Raw genomic sequence first — 25,501 nt, forward strand, 5'->3', positions numbered from 1 at the left:
TGGGGACACAGTGCCTCTGTGTCCCTCAAAAGCATGAATGCATCTGTTGAGCCAATGCAGCTTTGGGAGGCACGGAGGTAGCATTCAGGCCCGGCGCCATCACCCTGAGCACACTGTCCCTCGCTGTTCTGTAAGCATGGTGATGCACACACTGCCTTCAATGCATCATGGCAGACTGGCAGCAGAGCACGTGGCATTGTCAAGCATCCGTCGGCACTGTTCACCAGCAGTGCGCGTGTCCTCTTCCCCCAGAGCAGCTCAGTCCAACCTTCAGCCCCCGGCCCTGGTGTGCTGCTGTGTGTCTGTGAGCCCCAGCCCTGCAGGGACCGCCTGTGGGTGCACTCCTACGCTACTGCCCTGCCTCGCTGCTCTCCCCAAGCACCCCAAGCCCATTGGAGCATGTCTCTGAGTCCAGAGGGAGATTGCCAGCGCTGTGCCTATGCCTTGTTGGATGTATAAGGAATCACAATGCTGCCCCGTACAGAGGCTGTGCTGTTGGACACTTCATCGAGGCCTTGTGTGAGAAAAAGGAGTACTTATGTGTGTCTATTAGAGAAATAGACACAGAGAGCAATAAAGTGGGAGAGAAAGAGAGAGAGATTTCACATCTCCCATCTCAGGTTCACTCCCCAAATGCCTGCAATGCCAGGGCTAGACTAGGCTGAAGGCAGGAGCCAAGAACTCCATCCATGGGCGGCAGGGGCCCAAGCACTTGAGTCATCAGCACTGCCTCCCAGGGTACCTGGTAGGAGGGAGCTGGGACGAAGAGCCAGAGGCAAGTACTGAACCCAGGCAGGGAACATGGGCATCCAAAGAGCTAGGCCAAATGCCTGCCCCCACCCTGCACACAAGGCAGCTCTGGACCTGGGACTTGGCATTCTTAGCATTCTGCAGGCAGAGGGACCCACCCAGGTTTGCTATCAGCTGCTCCGGGTAAGATTGGAGGTATGAGCTATCAATTCACCCATCAGAAAGCAGAGGCCACAACAGCTCCGTGTTTTTGGTCCCAGACTCTCTTGGAATGTGCATTGGGGTTTTTCTGGCTTCCAGAATCTTCCCTAACTATACCTTTCTTAGCAGGCACCTGCATTGCACCTGTGTTCCTGTAGGTCCCGTCACTGGAGGGCAGGATCCCCTTGGCCTTGCTAGCCAGGCCTTGGGGGCGGATCTTTGGGGCTGATGGGTACTGTGGCAGTAGGGGAGTGGGGAGGGGGCACCGTGGCTGCGGTTGGCTGTTGTCTGTTATTGTTCTTGTCCAAAGCTGTTCCACTGAGAGCCACTTGGTGTGCGCACAGATTGTACCAGAAACAGGGGGAGGCAGGAGCAAGCACTGAGACAGGAGGGGGCGCCTGTCCCTTTAAATCTGTTTTCTCGGGTTTTGTTTCTTCCTCTTTTCCCATCCTCCTCCCTCCACCAGCACAAGTGTCGGAGCTGTGAGGGCCCAGGAGCTGCAGTGATGGTGCCTCTGAAATATTAATGAGGCTGTTCTCTGCCTGGCTCCTCCCTCCCTCCTCCCAGGCTGCATGCATGCCTCGTCCTTGGAACCCTCCTTTCCCCTCCCGGGTGGTCGGGTGGTCGCCAAGGTGCGTCTAGCAGAGGGGAAGGGGTGGGGCGGGCAGGAGGGAGACATGAGCAGTGAAGGGCTCCAGGGTGTCCCTGGGGGAAAACAGTCCCCACCTGCAGGGATGACCCAGGAGAGGATGGGGGGGGGCTGTGGCTGTGCCCCCAGCTGCTCCCAAACCCTGCCAGGGCTGCAAGTGTGTAGTACAGCCACCCTCCTGGGCAAAGCGCAGGACGCCCGACCTCTGGGGCTAGGCTGATCACTACTGTCTCCCTCACGTGGGAGGTCCTTCCAGAAGGCAGGCCCTGGCTTGCTGGCTCTGTAAGAGAGGGCCCCTAAAACAGGGCATGCGCTCCAGTAGGCATGGAGGCCTCCATCTTTTGCCCTCTGACTCTGCAGGCTGCTTCCTGCTTGCCTTGGTGCTGTGGTGTCCTTGGCCCACCTCTGGCACACGCACTGGCCAGGAGCCCCAAGAGTGGCAGGATCTGACCATTCACCTCAGGCATCTGGTTGTGTGGGGGAACACTCTGGGATCTATGGCTCCATCCAGCGCAGGGAGGTGGCAGCCCCTGGTGGCAGGTGCCCCATCACTAGCATGGGTTCATAAACTCTTGCCCAGCTGGTGCCTAGCCATGGTGCCTAGCCATGGTGCCTGTTCTCCAGACTGGAGAACAGGGCGAGCTCTAACGTGTATAAGCCCTGAGCTTGGCGTGACGGTGGGAATGCATCCCCTACTTGTCCCATCTAGCAGATGAGGCTGGATGGCTGGGGATGTTTCTCCGGGATGTTAGCAGATGCCCGGATGTGGGTAGCTGTGACTCATCTGAGGTCACGGCCAGGGCAAAAGCAGCAGCCTGAGTCTGGCATTGTTGAGCACTTGTGAAGCTCAGTTTGCCCTCTCTGAAATGGGAGGGTGGGAGACTTGCTCCTTGAACTCACATAGGTTGGCAGGGTCTTAGGCACTTGGCAATCATGTGGGTGCCAGCAGCTCCGAACTTGGCTTCTGGAGCAAGGACATGAGAAAGAGGAGCCTGTCAATGCACAGACAATTCAGTCAAAGGTGTCTATCAGAGAGGAGGAAGACTCCTGGGCTTCCAATCACTAAAGGGACGAGTGCTGTTTGGGCCCAGTGGGGGTGAAGAGAATAAGGCTGCAGAGGGCAGGAGATGGTGGACCTGTTGCAAGACACACGTGCACAGCGGTGTGGGCCAAGTCCCACTCTAAGCAGCCCACAGTGCCGGCAAATGCCGGAACTTCCCAGTGCCCCTCTGTAGAGTTCTTAATGCAATTAAGCCAATTCAGATCAGAGAGAGGAAAGGGCACAAAACCGGTGTGCTGCCTGTCCTCTCAGAGCTGGCAGAACTCGCAGGCCTGGCCACGGCTGTCCCAGCCACTGATAGCGGGGACTGCTGTTTGTGTTCACACGGACGGAGGCCATCACCTTAGCTTAAAGTCTCTGCCACCTGGTTTCTCAGCAGCTTGCAGTTACTGCAAATGGGCACTGCTGGAACTCGTGGCCATCTCCTGCCTGCCTTATGCCCTGTGCAGCGCCTGACGTCCAGGCAGCCCCACCTTGCCCTGCCCTCGCACTCTCCTCCTCCCAGAAGCCAGACCCCCTTGGCCCCATTTCCCCCAAGCCTGTGTCTCCAGCCAGGACTAACCGCACAGCAGCTGGGCAAACCTCACTCATAGACCATCATAGTGTCGGCCACAGGGCAACAGAAAGGGGTCGTGGGATTAGAGGCTCACCAACCAGCAATCTGAGCTGGGAACTGAAACCTTTGGGGAGCATTCCACAGAGACTGCAGCTAGAAGAATTTGCAGGAGGCTGGCAGGTAGAGGTGAGGCAGAAGGGCATGCCTGCTGGGGGCTCAGCACTGGCTGGCTGCCCATTTGATTGTGAGACAGGTAGCTGCAGTCAGGGGTGACCTGGGGAGTCAGTGTGGGAGGCACAGCTAGCCAGGCCACAGGCAACAAAGCAGCTGGACAGTGCTAGGAGGCAACGCGGCTTTCTGCTTCATGGGTCGGCCATGAGGATTACAACAGGGGCCACGGGCGACCATGCTGTTGCTGCATAGACCACTCAAGGGCTTATCCAGCAGCCCAGCCCTCTGTACACCCTTTCTCCCCCAGGAGCCCACAGGCGCCCTTGGGCTGGAAGGCCAGGAAGATACAAGTGTCCCAAGGGAGCACAATGCTTCAGTTGCCTTCGCACCGCTGCTGTGGACCATGCAGGGCAGTGGCGCTGCACATCCAACATAACATCAGCACCGCGGGCAGTCACTGGCTGTCACTCTACCTAGCTGGGAAGGGCAGGAAGGGCAGGAAGGGGACCAGAAACCCCCCTACACACACACACACGCACACACACACACACACACCACTGCTGCTGTCTCCTCCAGTTCTCCTGCCTACTTGTGGCCTGGGAAGCCACATAGGGGGTTTGTGACAGTGGATATGCACTCTGGGACAAAGCAGACCCATTTGTGCCCTCCAGCTGTTCGTTATGGATGGGGCTGGAGGGGAGAAGGCGAGGTTGGTGGTGGGCTGCATACAGAGGACAGAGTCCTCTAGCTTTGGCTCTTGGCTGGCCAAGTCTCGGACACTGAGGAAACGCCGAGGGGTTCATGCCATGCCCACCGCTGCCACCGCCACCAGCTGGGCGGCTGGCTCGCATTCACAGTGCCCCTGGGAGGGGCCTTCCCTCAGCTCCGCCTGCTGCTTCCTCTGTAGTTGCTTCTTCCCTGCTGCCTGCACCATGGCTTTTAGCCATGTCACTCTGCTCGTCACCTGTCCCCCAGCTAGACAGAGAGGGAGTGATTTCTGTTTTGTCACTCCGTGGCTCAGAGACAAGACAGCCAGCGCTAGGCACATACTAGACGCTCAGTAAGTATGTGCCCCATGAGCAGGTGGCTGAGCAGGTGGGAGGGTGTGGATGGCTCATTCGTGTAGCTGCCACTTCGTCCCCACATGTGGGAACAAAGGCTGCTGTGTGCTGCCCGTCGGGAGAGCAATGAGCTGCCAGGCCCTTAGGATGTAGATCAGTGGGACACACACTTCGTGTCGTCCCTGTGTTGGCTGTGCAGGGAGGAGCCTTTTCACCTCTCATGGGGGGCTCTGCGTCCTGGAGCTGCAAGCGGAGGCTCCACTTCGCATACATCCTTCTTGAGCCTAGCGTTTCCCCAGCACAAGGAAGGACCATGTGTGCTGAGACTAGTCCGGCTCCAGGCCAACACCAGCAGGGATGCACCCAGCAAGGAGACGTGGCCAAACAGGGGCTGCGTGGGCTGGGGGTGGACACGGTGCAGCCGAGAAGGGTGACAGAGTACTGCTGGTGTCACCAGGGACCTGTGCTTGCTGTGGCTTTCTCCTGTGGGCCCACCCCTTCACCCATCGCTCTTGCCCTCCTCTTCTCTCAGCCCCTCCTCTGGCCTCCTTCCCTCATTTGGTCACGCCCTCCTCTCCTCCCCTGCTGACCTCCGCCATGCTCTCGCTGTCTTCCCTCCCTCCCTCCCTCTGAACTGCCTGCTCTCCTGCCCTGGACCCCCAGGTGCCCCAAGGAGGGCCCAGGAAGCAGCCTGCACACGAAGCCTTGACCTGGAGCCCAGCCGGTCCTGCGCATGGCTCAGCCTCCCGCTCCTTTCAGCCCTGCACAGCCCCAGGGCCCCACAGCATGCCACTGAGGCACTGCAAGTCGCGATCAGGCAAGAGCAAGGGGAGCTGCCGCTGGGGCCAGGGTGCGGGGAAGGGTGACTCGGGGCAGTGCCAGGGTGGGGGCCGGGGGTCCCTGTCACCAGAAGTCCTGATGTTTCCTCTTGCCAGAGGCCAACCCTTTTGGCCCTTGGTGTTCACAGCACACAGGGCTGGAGGATGGGAGGAGCGTGGCCCAGCCTTCGGGGTGAATTTGGTGCTCATTGAGTTCTGGCTCAAACTGAGCGAAGAGTGACTAAGAATATTCTGGAAGACTGGAGCTTCCTCTCACCTCCTTCTTCCCAGGTGTCCACATATAGCCAGTACTTGCTCCTCCACCACCACCCCTGGCAAGGGCCTTGGGTCTGCAGGTTCCTCGTTACAGTGACATACCAAGCCTGACCTTGCACAAGGCCCCACAGGCAGAATGGGCGACATGGCCAACAGCTCCATTGAGTTCCACCCCAAGTCACAGCCGCAGCGGGAGGCTCCGCATGCAGGCGGCTTTGGGTGCACGCTAGCTGAGCTGCGTACCCTCATGGAACTGCGCGGGGCCGAGGCACTGCAGAAGATCCAGGAAGCCTATGGGGACGTCGGTGGGCTCTGCAGGAGGCTGAAGACCTCGCCCACAGAGGGTGAGTCCTTCCCGGAGCAGCACCCCAGCGCCTGGGGCCCTGGGCATGCCTTTCCTCCTGTGAATGCGGGTGCTGCTGACCCTGGTCACGCCCTCCTGTGGGCCTGTGTCCTTGAGTGGCAGGTGCTTGCTGCAGGGCTAGAGGAGGGAGGGGGAGAAGGAGGGGGGCGGAGTCTGTAGACAGAGCCTGGGAGGGAAGACAAGGCCAAATGCAGGCAGAGTGCTCCAAACTGAAACCCCAGAATGCCAAATGCAGAAACAGATAGGGTGCAGGAGCTGGGGTCACAGAGGGCTTCTCCCAGTGGAGGGGAGAAGCCAGGGCGGTCCAGGAGCATTTGGGTCTTTGTGGGAAAGAGTGGCAGAAACTGAGACCAGGTCCCCCATCCCAAGTGTGGGCCAGAGGTAGCACTGGCTACAGGGAGTTCCCAGCGCAGTGGTAGTACAAGGCTGAGACCACCCAGGAGCCAGCCCAGCCTCAGATTCCAGGAGCTGCAGTGCTTTCTGGCCCAGCTGGCACTCGCCTGGCAGGGCTGCCTGGGCTATCCCAACCCGATGCCAGGCCTGTGGCCCAGCCAGCGTTGATTGATTTAATCAGCTGTTTGTCCAGGCAGCAGCACCTTGGCCCACCCGGAGCTGCTATCCCTGGTCCTGGCTGTGGCCTTGGGCTTCTCCTGCTCCTTGGCACCCCTGCCCCATCCATCATCAGGCCCTGCCCATTCTGATTTCTAAATCCATCGTTTGCAGGCATTCACCACCACTACCATCTCCTGTGCTCCGCCTGCACCCTCCTTGCTCTGCGTTCACTCCCACCGGAGACTTGGAGACATCAATAGACCATTGCTCTGGGCTCACCCTGAGTGGGTTTCAGAAAGCTCCTTCTGCTGCTAGTGCAGGCAGGAGGAGGCGGCCCTGGTCAAGAGCTGCCCGGGCCCCTGGGGTCCCCCTGCTCTGTGCTCCTGGCCAGCCTCTTTCCTTTGCACATCGTCGCCCACCCCCCAAGGAGCAGGGACCTCAAGAGGGTCACAGCAGTGGCCATGTGGCCTCTCGCGGATCAAAGAAAGAGATGGGCTTCAGCTGGCAGCGCTTCCCTCTGCCTGCCAGGCCTTGTTAAATATTGAAAATGTCAAGGCTCCTGGGAACCTTCCCAAGCCTGCCACACAGCCCGGAGCGTGCCCAGCGCCTAGGGAGTGGGCGGGCAGAGAGAAGGGCAGGTGCACAGGTGGGTGGCACAGCTCTGACGGGCTCCAAAGCCCCCAGCTCCCTGCGGCCATTGTGCCAGAAGATGGAGCAGCCCAAGGACCAAGGCTCCTTGCTCAGTTCTGGCAGGCCTCCAGGCCTTCGGGCCCAGGCTGTGTGCTGCCAGGAGAGGGGGGCCTCAGCTCTGTGGCCCCTTGGCCAGTCCATGGGCCTCTAGCAAGCATGGCAGTTGCTTAGCAGGGCCCAGACTCGGTCCCAACCCACTGGCCTCAACTGTCAACCTTCTAGCATAGTGACATGGTCGGCAGATACACAGAGGCCAGGGGAAGCAGGTGGTTACTCTCCTGGATGGCAGATGTTTCAGGAGGGGGCTTTGTCTTCTGGCAACAAACACATCGACCAGCTGCCCCCTCAGCCGTTATAGAGATGCAGGAGGGTTCCAGAAGAAAGCCTCTGCCCCTCAGTGAGGCAACATCAGGGGCAGGCCTCCCAGCTTGGGCCCCAGTCCGCCCCTCTCTGCTCTTCGCAGGCAGTCCTGGAAAGGGGGAGGCAGCTTAGCTCTGGGCAGCCTGCCCATCTATGTCCATGCCAACCACTGCTGCCCCTCCCCCACTGGCCCTGGCCCCAGGCTGCCTGAGGGCCCACTCAGAATCAGAGAGGCCGTGACTCTTTGTACGGTCTCACACATGACAGCCAGTGTAGTGGTGGCAGCAGGTGAACCCCCTCAAGCCCACAGGAGACATGTCACCACAGCATCCAGGACAAATCAAGGTCAAGGGCAAGAGGGCAGAGGGACAAATGGGGTGGGGCAGGCAAGGGGCAGCCTCATGTGGTGCCATGGGCACCCAGAGGCTCTCAAGAGGCTTTGGCGGATGGGGTGACTCTGGAGCATGGTGGAAGCTCCAAAGTAGGGACAGTGGAGACCTCGGGTGTCCAGGTCGGGTGCTCAGAAACTAGCTGGCCTCTCTGACACTGCCTCCACCTCTCACAGCTCATGCACCTAGGTCCCTGCTCCTCTGCCCCTGACTTTGACTTTGTCCCAGCTGCCCAGCAGGGAAGCCTTTGGCCCCAGAAGAAACTTGAGCCGTCCGCTGAACACAGTGCAATGAGGCCCCTGGAAGAAAGGCAGGGACAGCTGCTGGCTTTCCTCACGGGGAGGTGCCACGCAGCCTTGCCTCACTGGGTTGCACGTGCAAGACCGGCATTTGCACTTCGTCTTTCTGCCCCAGACACACCCCAGCCCTCTCCTCCCTCCCCAGAAATCCTGCCCTTAGCCCTTCCTCATCTTTTAGTGTTCTGCTGTGGCTCCTTCATGTCTTCCCAAGCCACCAGGAGCACTGCAGGAGCCAGCAGCCTCTGGCCTCTATGCTGGCCGGGGAGTGTGCAGCAGGTGGCAGGGTAATGCCAGTTCCTCAGGGTCTGGGGGCTGCAAGCTGCCATCTGCCCACTAGGTGTCAGTGTGGGGCTGGAGAGTGGGAGTACAGCCCTGGGGGTGTAGGCTCTCCCCAGAGGGGCCCAAGATCATCTGCCCCCCAACCCCAAGTTAAAACAAAGGTGTGCCTGGGCAGTGAGTGCCTGGGCATGGGTGGTGCCATCCCAGGGGCCTGCCTCTGAGTGTTCAGTCTCCCAGCTAGGTGTTAAGGAAGAGAAAGCTATGCCCAAAGGCCATGCCCGAAGCACCCCCCTTGCTCGCCCTGTCACTGGGTGTGCCCAGTCACTTTTCTGTGTCCTTCCTCCTCCCACTCTTTGGGTCTCCAGACCCCAGAATGTACATCCCTCACTAGCCCCTTTGCTGTCCTCTCTTATTCTTTCCTGAGAGGTATCTAGAAAGCAGGTATGTGCACATGTGCTGTGGGCCTGGGAGCCTCCCTACCTCCACTCTGGGAAATGCAGTTGTTCTTTCAGCAACGCCGTCTAGGCACTTGGTCTTCCTTCCTGGTGGTTTTGGCTGCTCTGTCTCCAGGTGGCCTTTCTCATGCCTGGTCCTACTCACTTCCTTGTGGCATCTTCTTAGCAGTAGTTGCCACAGGGCAGGTTGGAAGAAGGAGTAGGTGGCCGTGGCGGAGGGGCATGGCCAGAGCACAGCTCCTGACAGAAAACGTGAGTGCTGTGTGTGTGTGTGTGTGTGTGTGGCCATGGGTGTGGGCAACCCTGCAGCAGCGGATCTTTGGGCAGGCTGAGTCAGGGCCGAGCTGACAGGATACATTGTCCCATTATGTGCTCCTGCTGCCTCGACTGGGTGTGGTGCAGGCCTGGCGGACAATACCAGTGACCTGGAGAAGCGCAGGCAGATCTACGGGCAGAACGTCATCCCTCCCAAGCAGCCCAAAACCTTCCTGCAGTTGGTGTGGGAGGCCCTTCAGGACGTGACCCTCATCATCCTGGAGGTAGCCGCCATTGTCTCCCTGGGCCTCTCATTCTACGCTCCGCCTGGGGAAGAGACTGAAGGTGAGGGCCGGGCTGGGGCTGCAAGGAAGGGAATGAGGCTCCCTGCATGGTGCGACCTGGACGGGTTCCCAGGGCTTGCAGTGCACTGAGTCCTGGACTAACATGACTTCTCCTTGCTTCTGTCCTTGGGCACAGCCTGTGGGAATGTGTCCGCTGGAGCTGAAGACGAGGGCGAGGCCGAGGCGGGCTGGATCGAAGGGGCCGCCATCCTGCTGTCGGTCATCTGCGTGGTGCTGGTCACGGCCTTCAATGACTGGAGCAAGGAGAAGCAGTTCCGGGGCCTCCAGAGCCGCATTGAGCAGGAGCAGAAGTTCACGGTCATCCGGAACGGTCAACTCCTCCAAGTCCCAGTGGCCGCACTGGTGGTGGGGGACATTGCCCAGGTCAAGTACGGTGAGTGCCTCCTTGCTCCAAGCCTCTCAGGGGACCCTAATGACCCTCTGTCTGCAGCACGGGAAGCTGTAGGTGGGGAAGGCAGGGCGGAGAGAGCTTCCAGTGTCAAGGTGTCCCAGCAAGCGGGCTATCCCACAGGGTGCATATGTCTCTGGTCCCTGGGAGCTGTGTGAGTTGGCCTTCCAAAAAGGAGGGGGCCCAAAGAAAAGGGCACCCAAGTCCCTCCATGTTGCAAGTGGCCTGTCACCTCACAGGCCCTCCCACAGGGATGGGGGAGGCAGTGACCACAGGCCACAAGAGTGACCACTGGCCACTCCGTAGGAGACCTGCTGCCTGCCGATGGTGTGCTCATCCAGGGCAACGACCTCAAGATCGACGAGAGCTCCCTGACAGGCGAGTCCGACCACGTGCGCAAGTCGGCTGGCAAGGACCCCATGCTGCTCTCAGGTGACCGGCACCCCAAGGCCCACCGACAGGCTCACCCTCAACCAGCAAACCCTAACGCACCTGTCCAGTGAGAGAGTTTAAAGAACATGGCCATGGTAAAGCCACAGTAGGCCATTGGAAGCCCCATAGCAGCTCTAGCCATGGCACAGGGACATGGTCCACCTTCCCCCAAGGCCAGCAGGATGCTTTGGAGTTCTGAATGGGAAGCCCCAGAAAGAAGGGACAGACTGAGAGTTTGCAGTCCTGTGGGGCATAGTGGTCCCTTGCCTGCAAGCTGTGAGTTAGCGTAGTGTTTATTCCAGTGGCCAATGTGCTGTGTGACCGTACACAGAGACTAGGTTTTGTGACCTGTGGCTCTTAAAAAAATTATGTAAAAGGCAGAGTTATGGAGAAGGAGAGAGACAGGGAGAGAGAAATCTTTTACCCATTGGTTTACTCCCCAAATAGCCATAATGGTCAGCCTGTGGCAGATCTGAAGCCAGGAGTCTCCCACGTGGGTGCAGGGTCCCAAGCACCTGGGCCGTCCTCCACTGCTTTCCCAGGGGCGTTAGCAGGGAGCTGGATCAGAAGTGAAACACCCAGGTCTCGAACCAGCACCTGTATGCAAAGCTGGAGAATAGACAGTGACTGAATGTACTGTACCACAATACAAGACCCTACCCCAAGCCTGTACACAGGTCTCTCTGCTCCTCTGTAGGCCTTTAGGTCCCCTCCAAGCCCAGAGGGAGGCTTCCATGTGACCTTGGGATCAGCACCGACTCTGGGGACCTCTGAACACTGAATCCTTGGCTTCCCTGGGAAAGAAGTCCATGGGCACTGAGCATGTCTCCCAGCAGGTGATGCAAATCTCTTTCTCAGTCTGTCTGTGTTGCTGTACCAGGCACCCATGTCATGGAAGGTTCTGGAAGAATGGTGGTGACAGCCGTTGGGGTGAACTCCCAGACAGGCATCATCTTTACCTTGCTTGGAGCTGGTGGAGAAGAGGAGGAAAAGAAAGATAAGAAAGGTAACATGCATTGACTTTGGGGTCTTGACCCTGATGGAAGGTGGCCTGCGAAGTTTATTCAGGAAATCACCTGCCGGGCTGTTCCTTCAGGACCCAGCAGTCTCTCCAGTTCCTCATATGACTGCTTTGCATTGTGTGAGCCCTGGGTGGGGCAGCAGAGGGAACCTATGTTGGAGGAATATGGTGGGAGGAAGATGGCCCAAGCAACAGGAGCAGTCACCTCAGCTGCTCCTGTTGCTTGGGCCCTTCCTGGGGACGCTCAGCCAGAGGGAGGGCAGACAGGCAGACAGGGCCTGATGGATAGGACTGTTGAAGGATGTCCAAGACCACAGGGTGCTGGCGAGGCTGAAGGAGGGCAGAGGAAAGCAGCCTCGGGGGTTAGGTGTCTTCTGAGAGCCACCGGCCACCACCCTGCACCCCCAAGGCACAGCCATGGCCAGGTAGCCCTCTGAACAGGGGCTGAGGAACTATGGTGCTGAGCATGGTGCTGTCACCGCCCAAGGGCTGCTTGGAGCCTCTGCTGCAGGCCATGCCCCTGCTCCTGGCCTGGGTTTGCCCTCATGTGTCTCTGGCCACCGCTGTTTGCAGTGGACAGCAAGAGCTCACCTTTGGGAGCTGGAGGCAGAGGAAAGCAAGACTTTCTTCTGGCAGGGCTCAGCCTTGTGTCCCTGTCTGGGAGCTTTCTTGTCCCCATTCTACACAAGGGTACCTACCCCAAGAACCACCTCACTGCCCAAGGGTCTCCCTCCTGGAATGGTGAGACCCTCCATGACTGCTTCTTAGGCTTCTTAGGAGCTGTGCTTCACAACTTGGTTCTCGGCCCATTATTTGATTTTCACAAGAGCCCTGCTGGTCTTCCCCCATTTGTTTGCTCCCCAGCCTCTGGGTAAGGGGCAGCAACTGCCAAGCTGGGCCTGTCCCCCTTGTCCTTGCTGTCATCTTCTGGGCCCAGCTGTTGGGCACACTCTGACAGTGCCTCCATTCCCCTTTGGACCTGTGTCCGCTCCCCTTCCTCCTGCGCAGGTGCCTCCGTTGTCACCTTTTCAGTGACATGGCTTTGGGTGTCTCCCTTCCTCCACGAGTCGCTTTCCCCTTTGGACTACACCCCCAACCCCCACACCTGCCTGCAGACCCTAGACCCTGAACACACTGCCTGAGAGCTGCTTGGCATGCTGTTGGTGTCCCTGAATGCCAGTGCACAAGCCCTTCCTGGCCTCACCTTGGCCATCTTATCTCTGGACGTGGGGCCAGTGAAAATACAGTTCCCCAAGAGGGTTCCAGCCACTGCCCATGCTCTTTGCAATGTCTCTGGATGTCCACACTCATGCCAGCACACCTACCCACCTCCTGCCATGCGATGACCCTGGGCATACAAGCAAGGTACCCTCCATGGGTTAACCTGTGGCTTGGAGACCCCCAGCAGATGCTACAGTATCATTGTGTCTTTCAAGCAAGTGCAGAGCTAACCTGCAACGGCAGTTACAGAGAAAGCATGTCTATATTGGCCAGCGTAGCTGGACAGGGTTCCCAAGCCTTAGGGGGACCAACCAGGGAAACCGCTGTGACCCAGGGCTGGTTGGTGCCTGCCTTGTAGGATTCCCTGTAGGCCTGGGGTTGAGGCTGCTGTTGGGAGGGGGGACAACAGCCTGAGCCTGGCAAGCACAAGACACAGAGAAGGCCCTTCCTCTGGCTCCTCCATCACCATGGGTCCTGCGTTGTCTGTGCATACCAGGCCATGTGGGTGTTCTCAAGGTTTCTCTTCTGTGATAGGCAAACAGCAGGATGGAGCCATGGAGAGCAGCCAGACCAAAGGTAAGGTGCCACAGCAGGGTGGGGCTGCCAGAGGGTGCTCATACTCCCTACCTGATGCATCGGGCATCCCCAGGTGCAAAGAGGCTGCTGGTTTGTGGGTTCCCAGGTCATGGGCAGAGGTCCCAAAGTCCTCTGGCCCAAATGCACTTGAGTGATAGACAAAGAAAAAGCAAAGGTGCTGCGGGCAGTGGCGTATCTGCAGAAGAGAGGTTGAGTGGGCTCTGTGGTCCATTCTATGGACTGGAAACCGAGAGGTGGAGGAAAGCATGGTCCCAGCCCTCAGGAAGATCATGGGCAGAGAGGTGAACATGGGGCAGTACTCAGATGCAAGGATGCAGAGTTATAGCACAACATACAATCAGATAAGTGAATTGAACCACAGAGGATAGCAATGCGGGCAGGCGCTTGGGATGGGCTGGGGGAGCGGCAGCAGATGCAGCATAAGGGCAGGGTAGCCCAAGTGCATGACGACTGGGAGAGAGGAACCTTGGTGGGTGGCCCTGTGCTGGCACATGAGCAGGGATGTAGAGGTGCTGGCATATTAAATGGGAAACAAAGGACAAATTATGGAAAGCCCTAGGCCATTGGTTTGGGTGTCCCATTTCCAAGGAGGGGGTGACATGATTGTCCTAGGCAGTGCAGCTGCAGCCCCCAGAGGCTGTGAGTGAGGCCAGGGTTTAGAGGGGAGGCAGCCGAGGGAGTGAAGGAGGGGGAGTGGTGGGGAGGGAGCAGCATAGGACGGCAGGGAGGAGGAAGAAAGCCAGAGGCAGCTGTGTGGACATGAGGGAGGCAGGCGATGGAGCACAGCCATGGGTGCCAGGGGATGGTACAGCAATACTTCTGGGTCTCCCTGGGAAGTGGCCTGGACATTAGTGGGCAAATGAGGCAGCTTAGTATTCTGGAACATTCTTTAGGTTCCAGTCTTGTGCTCCCGGGTATTGAGATTTGGGCCCAAGTTCTTAAGAACCACACCTCTGCCCCACCGGACAGTGCTGGAGACATCTAGGTGTGCTACACTTGGAAAACCCCTAGTAGCACCCACTGCCCCTGGCTGGACAGTAACCTTGGCCGTGGGCGTTCTGTGTACGCAGCTAAGAAGCAAGATGGGGCAGTCGCTATGGAGATGCAGCCCCTGAAGAGCGCAGAGGGTGGGGAGCTGGAGGAGCGCGAGAGGAAGAAGGCCAGTGCACCCCGCAAGGAGAAGTCGGTCCTGCAGGGCAAGCTCACAAAGCTGGCGGTGCAGATCGGCAAGGCAGGTACGCCTGATGGCCCTGGCTGTGACTGGGGGCCACCTGTGTGGCGTCCTGACCACACCATGCCCCGACACCTGCCTGGGGCTTCAGAGCCCAGCCCTGACTCTGTCACAAGGCAGCCAGGGGTGTGGAGGCCCACGGATACAGCACAGGGTGCAGTGTGCCTCACCTCTTCGTCCCACTTCCACTTTGTGGCAGGGCTCGTGATGTCTGCCATCACCGTCATCATCCTGGTCCTGTACTTCGTGATAGAGACCTTTGTCGTGGATGGCCGTGTGTGGCTCACAGAGTGCACGCCGGTCTACGTGCAGTACTTCGTGAAGTTCTTCATCATCGGTGTCACTGTGCTGGTTGTGGCTGTCCCCGAGGGCCTGCCTCTCGCTGTCACCATCTCCTTGGCTTACTCTGTGAAGGTATTCATACCACAATGCATCAGTACCACGGTGCAACCTCTGAAATGGGGTAGCAGGCTGCTGGGCAGCGCACAAACTCAGGGATGGCTTGCGGGAGAAGCTGTGCCAACAGACCCAGCAGCATGAGCGAATCAGCAGCAGCCCAGGGTTTGTCGTCTGCCAGACGCAGGCAGGTAGAGGTTAGACGGGCCAGGAAGCTGATGGTGCTGGCTGACATGGGTGGGGCATTAGGAGCTGGCCGGGCACACTGGGAGGCAGCAGACAGAGCTTAGCAGAGTCAGGGGTGGGCTGGGGAGCTGAGGGAGGATTCTGAGAAGTGGCAGCCCACTCCCCTAATGATGAGATTCCCTGGACCTTGCAGGTTGTGTTAGCTGCTCATTACTGTAACAAAATCACCCAGGCAGGCTACTTTCTCAAGAGAAGGGCTCGTGGTCCTAGAAGTTCGCAGTGCAGGCTCAGGCACAGGTCCCCTGGTACATCACACGCAGAGTAGGAGCACATGTCTCGGGCTTAAGGGGCTAAGTTCCGCCAGGAGCTTGAGGGCTAGCTGAAACAGCACCTTTAGCATTGTCAGGTGCTCGCTACTGACCGGACTCCCTACTGGGCACGCAGCACCACTGGGGAGAAGACTCTCCCACAGTGTTTGTGGAGTGCCTCTTCCTCCTCTCACCCTGATGAACGAACAACCTAAGACACGAACCCTGCCATCCCCTGGTTGTGGCCTTTACAGAAAATGATGAAGGACAACAACCTGGTGCGCCACCTGGACGCCTGCGAGACCATGGGCAATGCCACGGCCATCTGTTCGGACAAGACGGGCACGCTCACCACCAACCGCATGACGGTGGTGCAGGCCTACCTAGGAGATACACACTACAGAGAGGTTCCATCCGCCAGTGCCGTGACATCCAAGATCCTTGACCTTCTGGTCCATGCCATCTCCATCAACAGTGCCTACACCACCAAAATACTAGTGAGCAGGGGCTGCCGGGCACGGGCTGAGGCAAGGGAATGGGAGCCGGTCCTCATCAAACCCCTGCATCACTTTGGCAGTGGTGCGGGTCATGGGCCTCCCTCTCCCTGATTGCTGGGCTAGCCCCTGCCAAGGCTGGTGCATGATGGGAAAGCTGTGTGCTGCTCTCCTCCCCCGACAGCCTCCAGAGAAGGAAGGTGCCCTGCCGCGCCAGGTGGGCAACAAGACCGAGTGTGCCCTGCTGGGCTTCGTACTGGACCTCCAGCGGGACTTCCAGCCTGTGCGGGAGCAAATCCCAGAAGACAAGCTGTACAAAGTGTACACCTTCAATTCGGTCCGCAAGTCCATGAGCACGGTCATCCGTATGCCTGACGGCACCTTCCGCCTCTTCAGCAAGGGCGCTTCGGAGATCCTGCTCAGAAAGTGAGTGCGTGGCGGCCAGGCAGGAGCTGTGGCTGGCTGGCCGCAGGCAACTAACATGGAGGCTTTGGTTGGTTGGTGTGTCTAAGTGAACCATAACTCAAAGTGACTGCTTGCACACCTATTTTTTTTAATTTTTTTTACACCTGTGTGTTTTTACTTGAAGGGCAGAGTTAGAGAGAGAGAGGTCTTTCGTCTGTTGGTTCACCCCCCAAATGACTGCAATAGCCAGAGCTGGGCTGGTGCATGTGCGTGCAGCGTTCCAATCCAGCAAGGATTCTAATGCAGCTCCTTGCCTATTGCTTGGCAAGGCAGCAGAAGATGGCTCAGACACTTGCATTCCTGCACCCACGTGGGAGAGCCAGAAGCCGCTCCTGGCTCCTGCCTGTTGCCTGGTTCCACCTTGCCTACTGGAGCCACTACGGGAGTGCGCAAGTAGATAGAAGAGCCCTCTGTGTCTCTTCCTCTGACTTGCATGTCCATGGGGCTGCCATGACAAGTCACCACAGTCCTAATGATTCAAACTAACAGGAATTTTTGGTCTCATTGCTGTGGACACCCAAAGTCTGAAGTCACAGGGTATGGGCAGCCCTGTGCTCTCTTGGTAGCCATCGGCACTCCTTGGTTGGTGCCCGCGTCACCCAGTCTCTGCCTCCAGCCTCGCCCCATGTCTGCCTGTTTCACTGGGTCCTCTTTTCATGTGTCCTGACCAGAGCTGTCTCCTCTCGCTCCCGCCCTGCTTCTCCCTCCCACTGGCCCTGCCTTAGGTGCACTCACATCTTAAACAACAACGGGGAGCTCCGGCTCTTCCGTCCTCGGGACCGAGAAGACATGGGGAAGAAGGTGATCGAGCCGATGGCCAGCGATGGCCTGCGCACCATCTGCATCGCCTACCGGGACTTCCCTGCAGGCCAGGAGCCTGACTGGGACAATGAGAATGAGGTGGTGGGCGACCTCACCTGCATAGCTGTCGTGGGCATCGAGGACCCTGTGAGGCCTGAGGTAGCTATGCCCTCTGCATGGGCTGCCCTGGTAACCGTGCCCTCAGCCCCTTCCTCCCCCATCCTTCCACAGGGTCAGGGATAGTCACCTGACCTTGACCCCCACACAGCTTGTGGCTTGCCTTCTGCCAAGCCGTCTTCCACGTGGGCTGTGGGTCTGGCTCAGGCAAGAAGTGCCAGTAGCCAGAGCCTGGCATTTGGAAGCTATCCCCGCAAGACTGACTGCCGGAATGGGAGCTGAGGAGCAGGAGGGGCCGGATGGCACCAGGGAGTGGGTACATCCTGACAGGGAGGCCCTGCTCAAGATGGCAGCACTTCTAGAGGCATCTTTCCCCGAATCATGTCACCGGGGTAATAGGAAGCAAGAGCAGAAGGAGAAGGGCAGAGCAGCCTAGTCATGGCCTTGACACTCAGAGGTCACTAGAGACCTTGACCTGGGACAGGTTCTGTGTAAAGACTGTTTTCAAGAGGCAGCAGGACCCTGGAGACAGCGTGCTAAGCACAGGAGTACAGGCTGCCCAAGCCAGGGCCACTCCTGTGCTGCCAGGGTCTCCCCCAGCAGTGGTCACCTTGCAGCATCAGTGTACCCTGAAAACATACATTTCTGGGAGCTGCCCAGGGTGGGGGTACAGTTACAGTGGGCTGTGCTTACCACATCCACTACAGCCCAGTCACCCCCAGCAGAGCAAGAGCGGACAGGGCGCTGGTGAGATGATGGGGGGGCTGGGAGCTCCTTTATCACCCCACAGAAAAACTGAGGCCCAGGCACAGGAAGGCAAAGCCATGAGGAGGGGCCGAGGCAGAGAGGGTCCAGGTGGCAGATGACAGTGGCAAAACTAAGCTGTAAAAGCCCTGAGGCAAACCCACAGGGACACTGGCCAGGTGGCTGAGGAGGCCGCCAGAGCTGGCGTGCTGGTCCCTGGTGCAGGCTTATCATGGCCACTTGGTGGCAGCAGAGGGGTGGCTTCCCCACACTTTGGGATCATGAGCTCAAGGGCCTCAAAGTTGCAGCGAGGCAGCTAGGAGTTAGCAAGTGTGGGCTGTCACTGGGTTACAGCCTCAGCTGGGACCCTTGTCTTCTGACCACACTCTCCCTGGCTGAGGTCACAACACCCCTTTCCCCTTTGGTCTCAGGGATCAGCAGCCAGGATGCACCGACTCTTGCACTCTCCAGCTTGAGTCAGCGACTGTTCCCACAGCATCCCTGCTCAGCCCCTCAGTCGATACCAGCCTCCCACCTCTCCCCAGCCTCTGTACCATCCACAGGACCCATGCCACGTCCTCCTCACTGCTATAAGAAGGTCCCTCTCTCCCCACAGCATCCCCACCAGTACATCAACTCCCTTCGACCGTAAGGCAGCTTCCTGTTTGCCAGTTTCCAAAGGACAAGCCGACATTTGTAGTGAAATGTGCACCACCCACCAAAGCACCTGCGGAGAGTGTAAAATCTGCAACTCTAACCAAAGGGAGAATGTCTTTGATTTTCCATCATTAAAAAAGAAAAAAAAATTCGTGAGAGAAGAGCCCAGAGCTTAGCCATCAGCTTATGGCAGATACCTGCCCAAGGTCAGGCAGCCGGGGCATGGAAGGCAGGAGGCCACTTTTTCATTCCTCCATAGGTGACTTGTCCAGAGTAAAAGCTTCTAGAAGCTTCTCTCAGCCTTGCTTAGGCTGTGTGGCTCCCCCTGCACTCTGAGCTCAGCTGCTTCTCTCATCTCTCCCAGGTCCCTGAAGCGATTCGCAAATGTCAGCGTGCTGGCATCACGGTCCGCATGGTAACGGGTGACAACATCAACACGGCCCGGGCCATTGCAGCCAAGTGTGGCATCATCCAGCCTGGGGAGGACTTCCTGTGTCTGGAGGGGAAAGAGTTCAACCGAAGGATCCGCAATGAGAAAGGAGAGGTAGGTAACTCCCTATACCAGCTCACCACTCCCCTTCTCCCATCCCTGCAGAGCTCAGCAGCGTCTGTGTGCTTCCCCCCCCCACACCCCAGATAGAGCAGGAGCGGCTGGACAAGGTGTGGCCCAAGCTGAGGGTGCTCGCCCGCTCGTCTCCCACCGACAAGCACACACTAGTCAAAGGTAAATGAGGGGGCCCACACCAGCGCCGTCTGTGTCCCAATGGGTCCCGGGAGCCTGCCTGGGAAGTTACAGATATTGCTCCATCCCTGAGCCTCAGCATTCACATCAGGAACATGGGGACAATAATGGGGAATCCATCCCCTCTGCATCAAGGGCTGCTGAGCCAGAGCTCACACTTCAGATGATTCTTGCCATGACCCTGTTTCTTTGAGTAGCGAGGGAGGATTGCACCGGATCACAGCCTGAATCCTCCGCTCTGCGCTCTGGAGAGGTGCGGGACAGGCTGCAGGACCCCCACGGGGAAGGGTTGGCAGGTGGCAGCCCTGCCCGGCTCCATTCTGTGTTGCAGGGATTATTGACAGCACCACAGGTGAGCAGCGGCAGGTGGTGGCAGTGACTGGGGATGGCACCAATGATGGGCCAGCTCTCAAGAAAGCAGATGTGGGTTTTGCCATGGTAAGTTGCCCCAGCAGATGCTACCCTGGGTGTCACGGTCTTTACCTTTGCACTGGAGTAGCTTTTCCCAAAGCAAGTGCAGTGATGATGCCTGCCTGCTATTCCCCAATCTGAGTCCCTGCCACAGGGTGGCCTGATGGGCGTGGCCCACATTGCCTGCATGGCTGGCGCTGGGCCTGGCTACTGGGAGCAGCCCATCTTACCACCCTGCCAGTTAGGCAAACCCTGCACTCACCCACACTAGGCGCAGTGCACCCAAAGCCCAGGGCTTCCATGACCCATAGCCATGGAGGCTGGGAGTTACAGGGGCCTTGCCCTGCCGCAGACCTCCCTGGCCCAGACTCCCAAGACCCCAAGCTGCCCCAAAGAGCTAAGAGCTGACAGCAGGCTGGGCCACATTGTCAGCTCCCTGTGTGCTTGCAAACAACAGCCCTCACTGTGACACGTGACAACTTGCTGTTTGTAGTATGCAAACCCATTGTATAAAAAGGAGTGCTGTTCATAGCTTTGGGGGAGGGGGTTTATCTGAACAGGAAGGACACAAAACCAACCTGGGAAGCAGCCTCCCACAGCCTCCCCACGTGTGTTTTTGTGTCCATTCTGCCCCCAGGGGATCGCAGGCACAGATGTGGCAAAGGAGGCGTCAGACATCATCCTCACCGATGACAACTTCACCAGCATCGTCAAGGCCGTGATGTGGGGCCGCAACGTGTATGACAGCATCTCCAAGTTCCTGCAGTTCCAGCTGACGGTCAACGTGGTGGCCGTGATCGTGGCCTTCACCGGTGCCTGCATCACCCAGGTGGGCAGCAGGGGGGCCATGCTGAGACTAGAATGACTGCAAATTGTCCCACCAGACTGTACCAGTACACTTAGCTGAAGACCTCACTGGGACCCCACTGGGAGGGCAATGCGGCTGCCTAGGCTACAGAACTCCCAAGCCGTCACAAGACCGACTTTTAGCCTCTGAGTTGGGGGACGATTGAAGACAACGTTCTTTCAAGTTTTCCATCAAATCTGCATAGGCTCAAGTGCTTACACACACAGCCACACACACACAATCCTCCAGAGAATTCAAAATTTTTTTCTAAGATTTTATTTGAAGGGCAGAATTATAGAAAGAAAGGAGGAGGAGGAGAGCAAGACCAAGAGATCTTCCATCCACTGGTTTCCTCTGAAATGACTGCTACAGCTGAGGCTGGGTCAGGCCGAAGTCAGGGACCCGAGCACCTGGGCCGTCCGCTGCTGCTTTCCCAGGCGCATCAGCAGGGAGCTGGGTCAGAAGGGAGCAGCTAGGACTTAAACCGACTGTCACAGGAGATGCTAGTGTTACAGGTGTGAAGCCTAACCCACTGAGCTACAATGCCAGCCCCATGACTCCGGCCGGATTCCTCTAAGTAAAAACTAAAGTCCTTTCAATGGTCTGTGAGATTCTAGAAAAATCCACCATTTTAGAATACAGGATTTTAGAATTTTTAGAATACAGTCAGCAGGATTTTTAAAGATTTCTATTTTATTTTTATGTTAAAGGCAGAGTTACAGACAGGAGAAAAGAATACAGAAAGAAGGGGGTCTTCTAACCGTTGGTTCAATCCCCAAATGACCCCAACAGCCAGGGCTAAGTTGATACCAGGAGCTTCTTCCAGATGTCCCACACGGGTGCAGGGTTTCAGGGACCTGAGCCAGCCTTCATTGCTTTCTCAGGCCAGCAGCAGAGAGCTGGATCAGAAGTGAGGCAATTGGAACATGAATTGGTGACCACATGGGATGCCAGCACCTCAGCCCCTGCATAGGCAACCCCATGCCCATTAGCAGTCCCTCCCCAGCTCCCAGCCCCTGGCCCCCTCAGTGTGCTGTCGCTGTGAACTTAGTTGTTTTGAACAGTTCATAGCCATGGATGTGACTGACGGATGGTCTTTTAGGTCAGTGTGTCCCTTAGCTCAGTGTTTGCAAATGCCATTCCTCCCTTCCCCTGGCCACATCCAGCCACTTGTCTGGCTCCGCCACAATCTGCCTTGAGGGGCACCAGGTGCACAAACCTTGTCCATTCCCTTGGGGCCAGGTCATGTGGTAAGTGTCTGCAGTTTGTCTCCCATGAGAGAGATAGCGTTTATTGTTAAAAAGCAGTAACCATAGTAACCAATCGGAAGTGCACAATTCCACGGCTTGCTCTATGTGGATTTGTTACTTCTGGAAGTTTCACATGAATGCAGCCATGCCAGATGAGGGGATTCTCCCACAATTCATGGACAATGAAATTAAAACACAACTTGGTTCAGTGGCAAGAAGAATGTGAAATACATGCTTACAAGGGAATCTTCAGGAAGTTCAGGGAAATGCGGATCATGACAAAGCTAGGAATGCATAGCATTATCTTGACAGCCAAGTAGACTTGTGGTTCCATTGTCCCCACATACATGTGTGGTCTTGTGTGCCTGGCTGCTTCGAGATGAATATTTGTTTCTCTATTTACTTAGTTATTTGCCTTCTTACTTTACTTACTTGAAATACAGAGGTCCTGTATTTGCTGGCTCACTGCCCAAGTGCCCCCAACAGCTAGGACTAGGCCAGGGCAAAGACAAGACACCATGCAGATCTCCCACGTGGGTGGCAGGGACCCTAACCGTCAGGCCTTCACCTGCCGCCCCCTCCACCAGGGTGAGCAGTAACAAGAATTGGAGCGGAAGTGGAGGAGTTGAGCCCCAAGCCAGGGAGTCTGATGCACCCCTCCTCAGGAGGCTGATTTTTAACCAAAATAACAGAGGAGACGAGAAACAAGAAGAAAGCCTCCTCCTGCTCCCTGGGTGACTGAGAGCTCTGTACTATCTGACGGCTGAGGGGAGCTGAAGCCCCGGCCTGATGGCAGCCTAGGCTCTGCAAACTGAGTTTCTTCCAGAAAATTCCAGCTCCAGGACTCTCCTGCTTCTCTCCACAGGACTCTCCTCTCAAAGCTGTACAGATGCTGTGGGTGAACTTGATCATGGACACATTCGCTTCACTAGCCCTGGCGACAGAGCCACCCACTGAGTCCCTGCTGCTGCGGAAGCCCTATGGCCGGGACAAACCTCTCATCTCGCGCACCATGATGAAGAACATCGTGGGCCACGCCGCCTACCAGCTCACCATCATCTTCACCCTGCTCTTTGTCGGTGCGTTGCCTCTGGGGCTCTGGCCTTGTGGGCCAACATGCTAACCAGGCCTCATGGGGCATCCTGGGGACTAATGCGTTGCAGGGTCTGTAGCCCATGACATTGGCTCCTGGATTCTTTCTGAGGCCCTGCCCATCTGCTCCCAGGTTCCTGGCAGTTGAGAAACACAATCCGTGGAGAAGGCAAAATGCCTCGTGGCCACCCACTCATGGAATAGCCATGGAAATACTTCTTGGCCCTCTCGCCCACTTTTTCTCCTCTCCTGACTCCTGCAGCATCAGGGCAGGGGGCAGGGAAGCAGACGCAGTGGCCAGGATGCCCTGTTGGAGGTGGTAGGCGGATGGAACAGGAAAGAAGAGAGGGAACAGAGGCAGAAAGACAGCAAGGAAGCGAGCAGGAAGGCTAGAGGGCAAGGGCACAGACAAGACAGGCCCCAGGCCCCTGCTAGGGGTCATGGCCAACCACCCCGGGGCTGCAGTCCTCAGAGACATGGATCACACTGCCCAGCAGCTGCGCCTACGCCACAGGCAGTTCTGTGGGCAGGGGTGGCCGACTCCTGCCTGGCTCCAGTTTACCCTGATCCCATCCTGAAGGGTCAGGGTAGCAGGGCTGCCTCTTGTGGGTGCAGCCTGCTGCCCTTGCACTGTGGGGGCACTCTCCAGGTGCCTGGCACTTCACTGTGTGGTCCCATGTCCACAAGGCTCTTAAAAAAGCTGGAAGTAGCTTGGATGGGGCAGGCAACTCAGCTTGCATGCTCTGGTCCTTCAGTGCCCAGTGAGGTCGAAGCTTCACAGCACATCCCAGAGGTAACACTTGGGGTCCTGTGATAGGTCAGTACATGGGGGGGTCTCTGATTTCCTGTGAGCCAGAGCTACCCCAGGGCCCAAGGGCAGCTGCAGCCTTCCAAGCCCCCCAGCTCTCCCCACTCCCACCGCCCAGCTCCTGCCCCAGTGCGAAGGAGGTGAGACGCCAAATGCACCCCTTTACACTCCTGCCCCAGGGCTTCTGGTATTATCACCTGCAGGGTTCACCCCTGTTCTGGTGGGATCTGGGGGATCTGAGCTCACCCCCACCTGCACCCTCACTGGGTATGGCTGCCCAGGCAGGGTCTGCGTGGTCATGGCCGAAGTGTGGCTGAGTGATGTCATGCATGCGCCTTGCAGGAGAGCTGTTTTTTGACATTGATAGCGGCAGGAACGCACCACTGCATTCACCGCCCTCAGAGCACTACACCATCATCTTCAACACCTTCGTCATGATGCAGCTCTTCAACGAGATCAACGCCCGCAAGATCCACGGCGAGCGCAACGTCTTCGATGGCATCTTCAGCAACCCTATCTTCTGCAGCATTGTGCTGGGTACCTTCGCCATCCAGGTACAAGGGCAGCTGTGCCCCTGATGCCTTCCTGAGGCCCCACCCCTGGCTATATCCGCTGGTCCCAGTGCACACACTGGCTTGCAGAGGACCCTTCCCCCAGCAACCAGAGTGGTCCCTCTGGTCCCATCCCATTCCTAGTGTAACTTCACTCCTGTTGTAATTCCAGAAGGTTCTCTGGGCAATGCCCTCAGTGCCTGGTGCTGACTTGCTGAGCTCTGCCTGCCGTGGTGCCATGAGAATCTTCCGGAGGGCTGCGATGTCCTGGGGGGAAATTTAAAGTGCAGAAGGATGAAAGATGTCACTGAAAGCTTGTTAATCCAGATGCCAAGAGGAAGGCATGCTATGCCCCTGAGGGGCACAATGGCAGAGGAAGGGACACACGGCAGGGCCTTTACTGTGGCTTCTGAGAGACAGAGCGCCACCAAAGTGAAACAAGACCAAGCACGCATGGTGCACACATGACTTGCAAGGTCGGATTCAGAGCAGTAGCAGGAAACGTGGCTCACAGTGTTGCGCCATTGCCAGAGCCCCGCGGGCCAGTCGCGGGTGGGCATGCTAGCGAGCAGCCCGTCTCCCTCGCCCTCCTCTACAGATCGTCATCGTCCAGTTTGGTGGGAAGCCCTTCAGCTGCTCCCCGTTGTCCACGGAACAGTGGCTGTGGTGCCTGTTTGTCGGTGTAGGGGAGCTGGTCTGGGGACAGGTGAGTGTACCTGCTCGGCTCTCAGCCCCAGGCCTCGTGGGCCTGCTCCTGCAACATGCCAGGGCCTATGTGCACAAGCACTCGGCAGGTTGCTGGGGGCAGGGGAGGGGGAAGCAGCAAGACAGCCAAGTACAGCATGGGCAGAGAGAGGACTGCGGAGTCTGCTAGGGCTGTCCCTGGGGCAGGAAAGCCACCACTGCGAGCAGGTTCCTGGAAAGAGCTATCAAGAACAGAGCAATGCATCCCTTCAAAGTAATCCATGAGGGAAAGAGAGAGCCTCAGGCTGAGCAGTGGGTGCAGCACGCACTAGGCTCGGGCGAGGGGGGAGCCATCCGGGAGCTGCAGGGGCTCCAGCAGCCATGGCAGCGCAGCAGGGACCGAGAAGCTTCCACACAGGGTGCTTATTGTCTCACAGTTTACAATTCTCCACGGCCAAGATGAAAGTGCCAGCTGATCAGATCCTTGTCTAGCGGCACCAGCACCCCT

At 57.8% G+C, this 25,501-nt stretch overlaps 1 protein-coding gene across 3 annotated transcripts in view; it reads left to right on the top strand.

The window, feature by feature from the left end:
* Positions 1 to 5,560: 5,560 nt before the first annotated feature.
* ATP2B3 (ATPase plasma membrane Ca2+ transporting 3) overlaps positions 5,561 to 25,501 on the top strand; it is a 31,097-nt gene continuing 11,156 nt past the window's right edge. For all 3 annotated transcript variants that reach the window (XM_004598836.2, XM_036498202.2, XM_058658715.1), the window contains exons 1-18: positions 5,561 to 5,886; positions 9,333 to 9,530; positions 9,666 to 9,923; positions 10,245 to 10,370; positions 11,251 to 11,376; positions 13,147 to 13,188; positions 14,280 to 14,444; positions 14,640 to 14,854; positions 15,585 to 15,827; positions 16,009 to 16,250; positions 17,015 to 17,249; positions 18,973 to 19,152; positions 19,245 to 19,332; positions 19,682 to 19,788; positions 20,399 to 20,590; positions 22,724 to 22,937; positions 24,101 to 24,312; positions 24,908 to 25,015. In XM_004598836.2, the coding sequence (XP_004598893.2) occupies positions 5,679 to 5,886; positions 9,333 to 9,530; positions 9,666 to 9,923; positions 10,245 to 10,370; positions 11,251 to 11,376; positions 13,147 to 13,188; positions 14,280 to 14,444; positions 14,640 to 14,854; positions 15,585 to 15,827; positions 16,009 to 16,250; positions 17,015 to 17,249; positions 18,973 to 19,152; positions 19,245 to 19,332; positions 19,682 to 19,788; positions 20,399 to 20,590; positions 22,724 to 22,937; positions 24,101 to 24,312; positions 24,908 to 25,015 (3,159 nt within the window). In that variant the 5' untranslated portion in view covers positions 5,561 to 5,678. The remainder of the gene's footprint in view (positions 5,887 to 9,332; positions 9,531 to 9,665; positions 9,924 to 10,244; positions 10,371 to 11,250; positions 11,377 to 13,146; positions 13,189 to 14,279; positions 14,445 to 14,639; positions 14,855 to 15,584; positions 15,828 to 16,008; positions 16,251 to 17,014; positions 17,250 to 18,972; positions 19,153 to 19,244; positions 19,333 to 19,681; positions 19,789 to 20,398; positions 20,591 to 22,723; positions 22,938 to 24,100; positions 24,313 to 24,907; positions 25,016 to 25,501) is intronic.

The sequence above is a fragment of the Ochotona princeps genome, chromosome X (assembly GCF_030435755.1).
Source record: "Ochotona princeps isolate mOchPri1 chromosome X, mOchPri1.hap1, whole genome shotgun sequence".
Classification (NCBI taxonomy): domain Eukaryota; kingdom Metazoa; phylum Chordata; class Mammalia; order Lagomorpha; family Ochotonidae; genus Ochotona; species Ochotona princeps.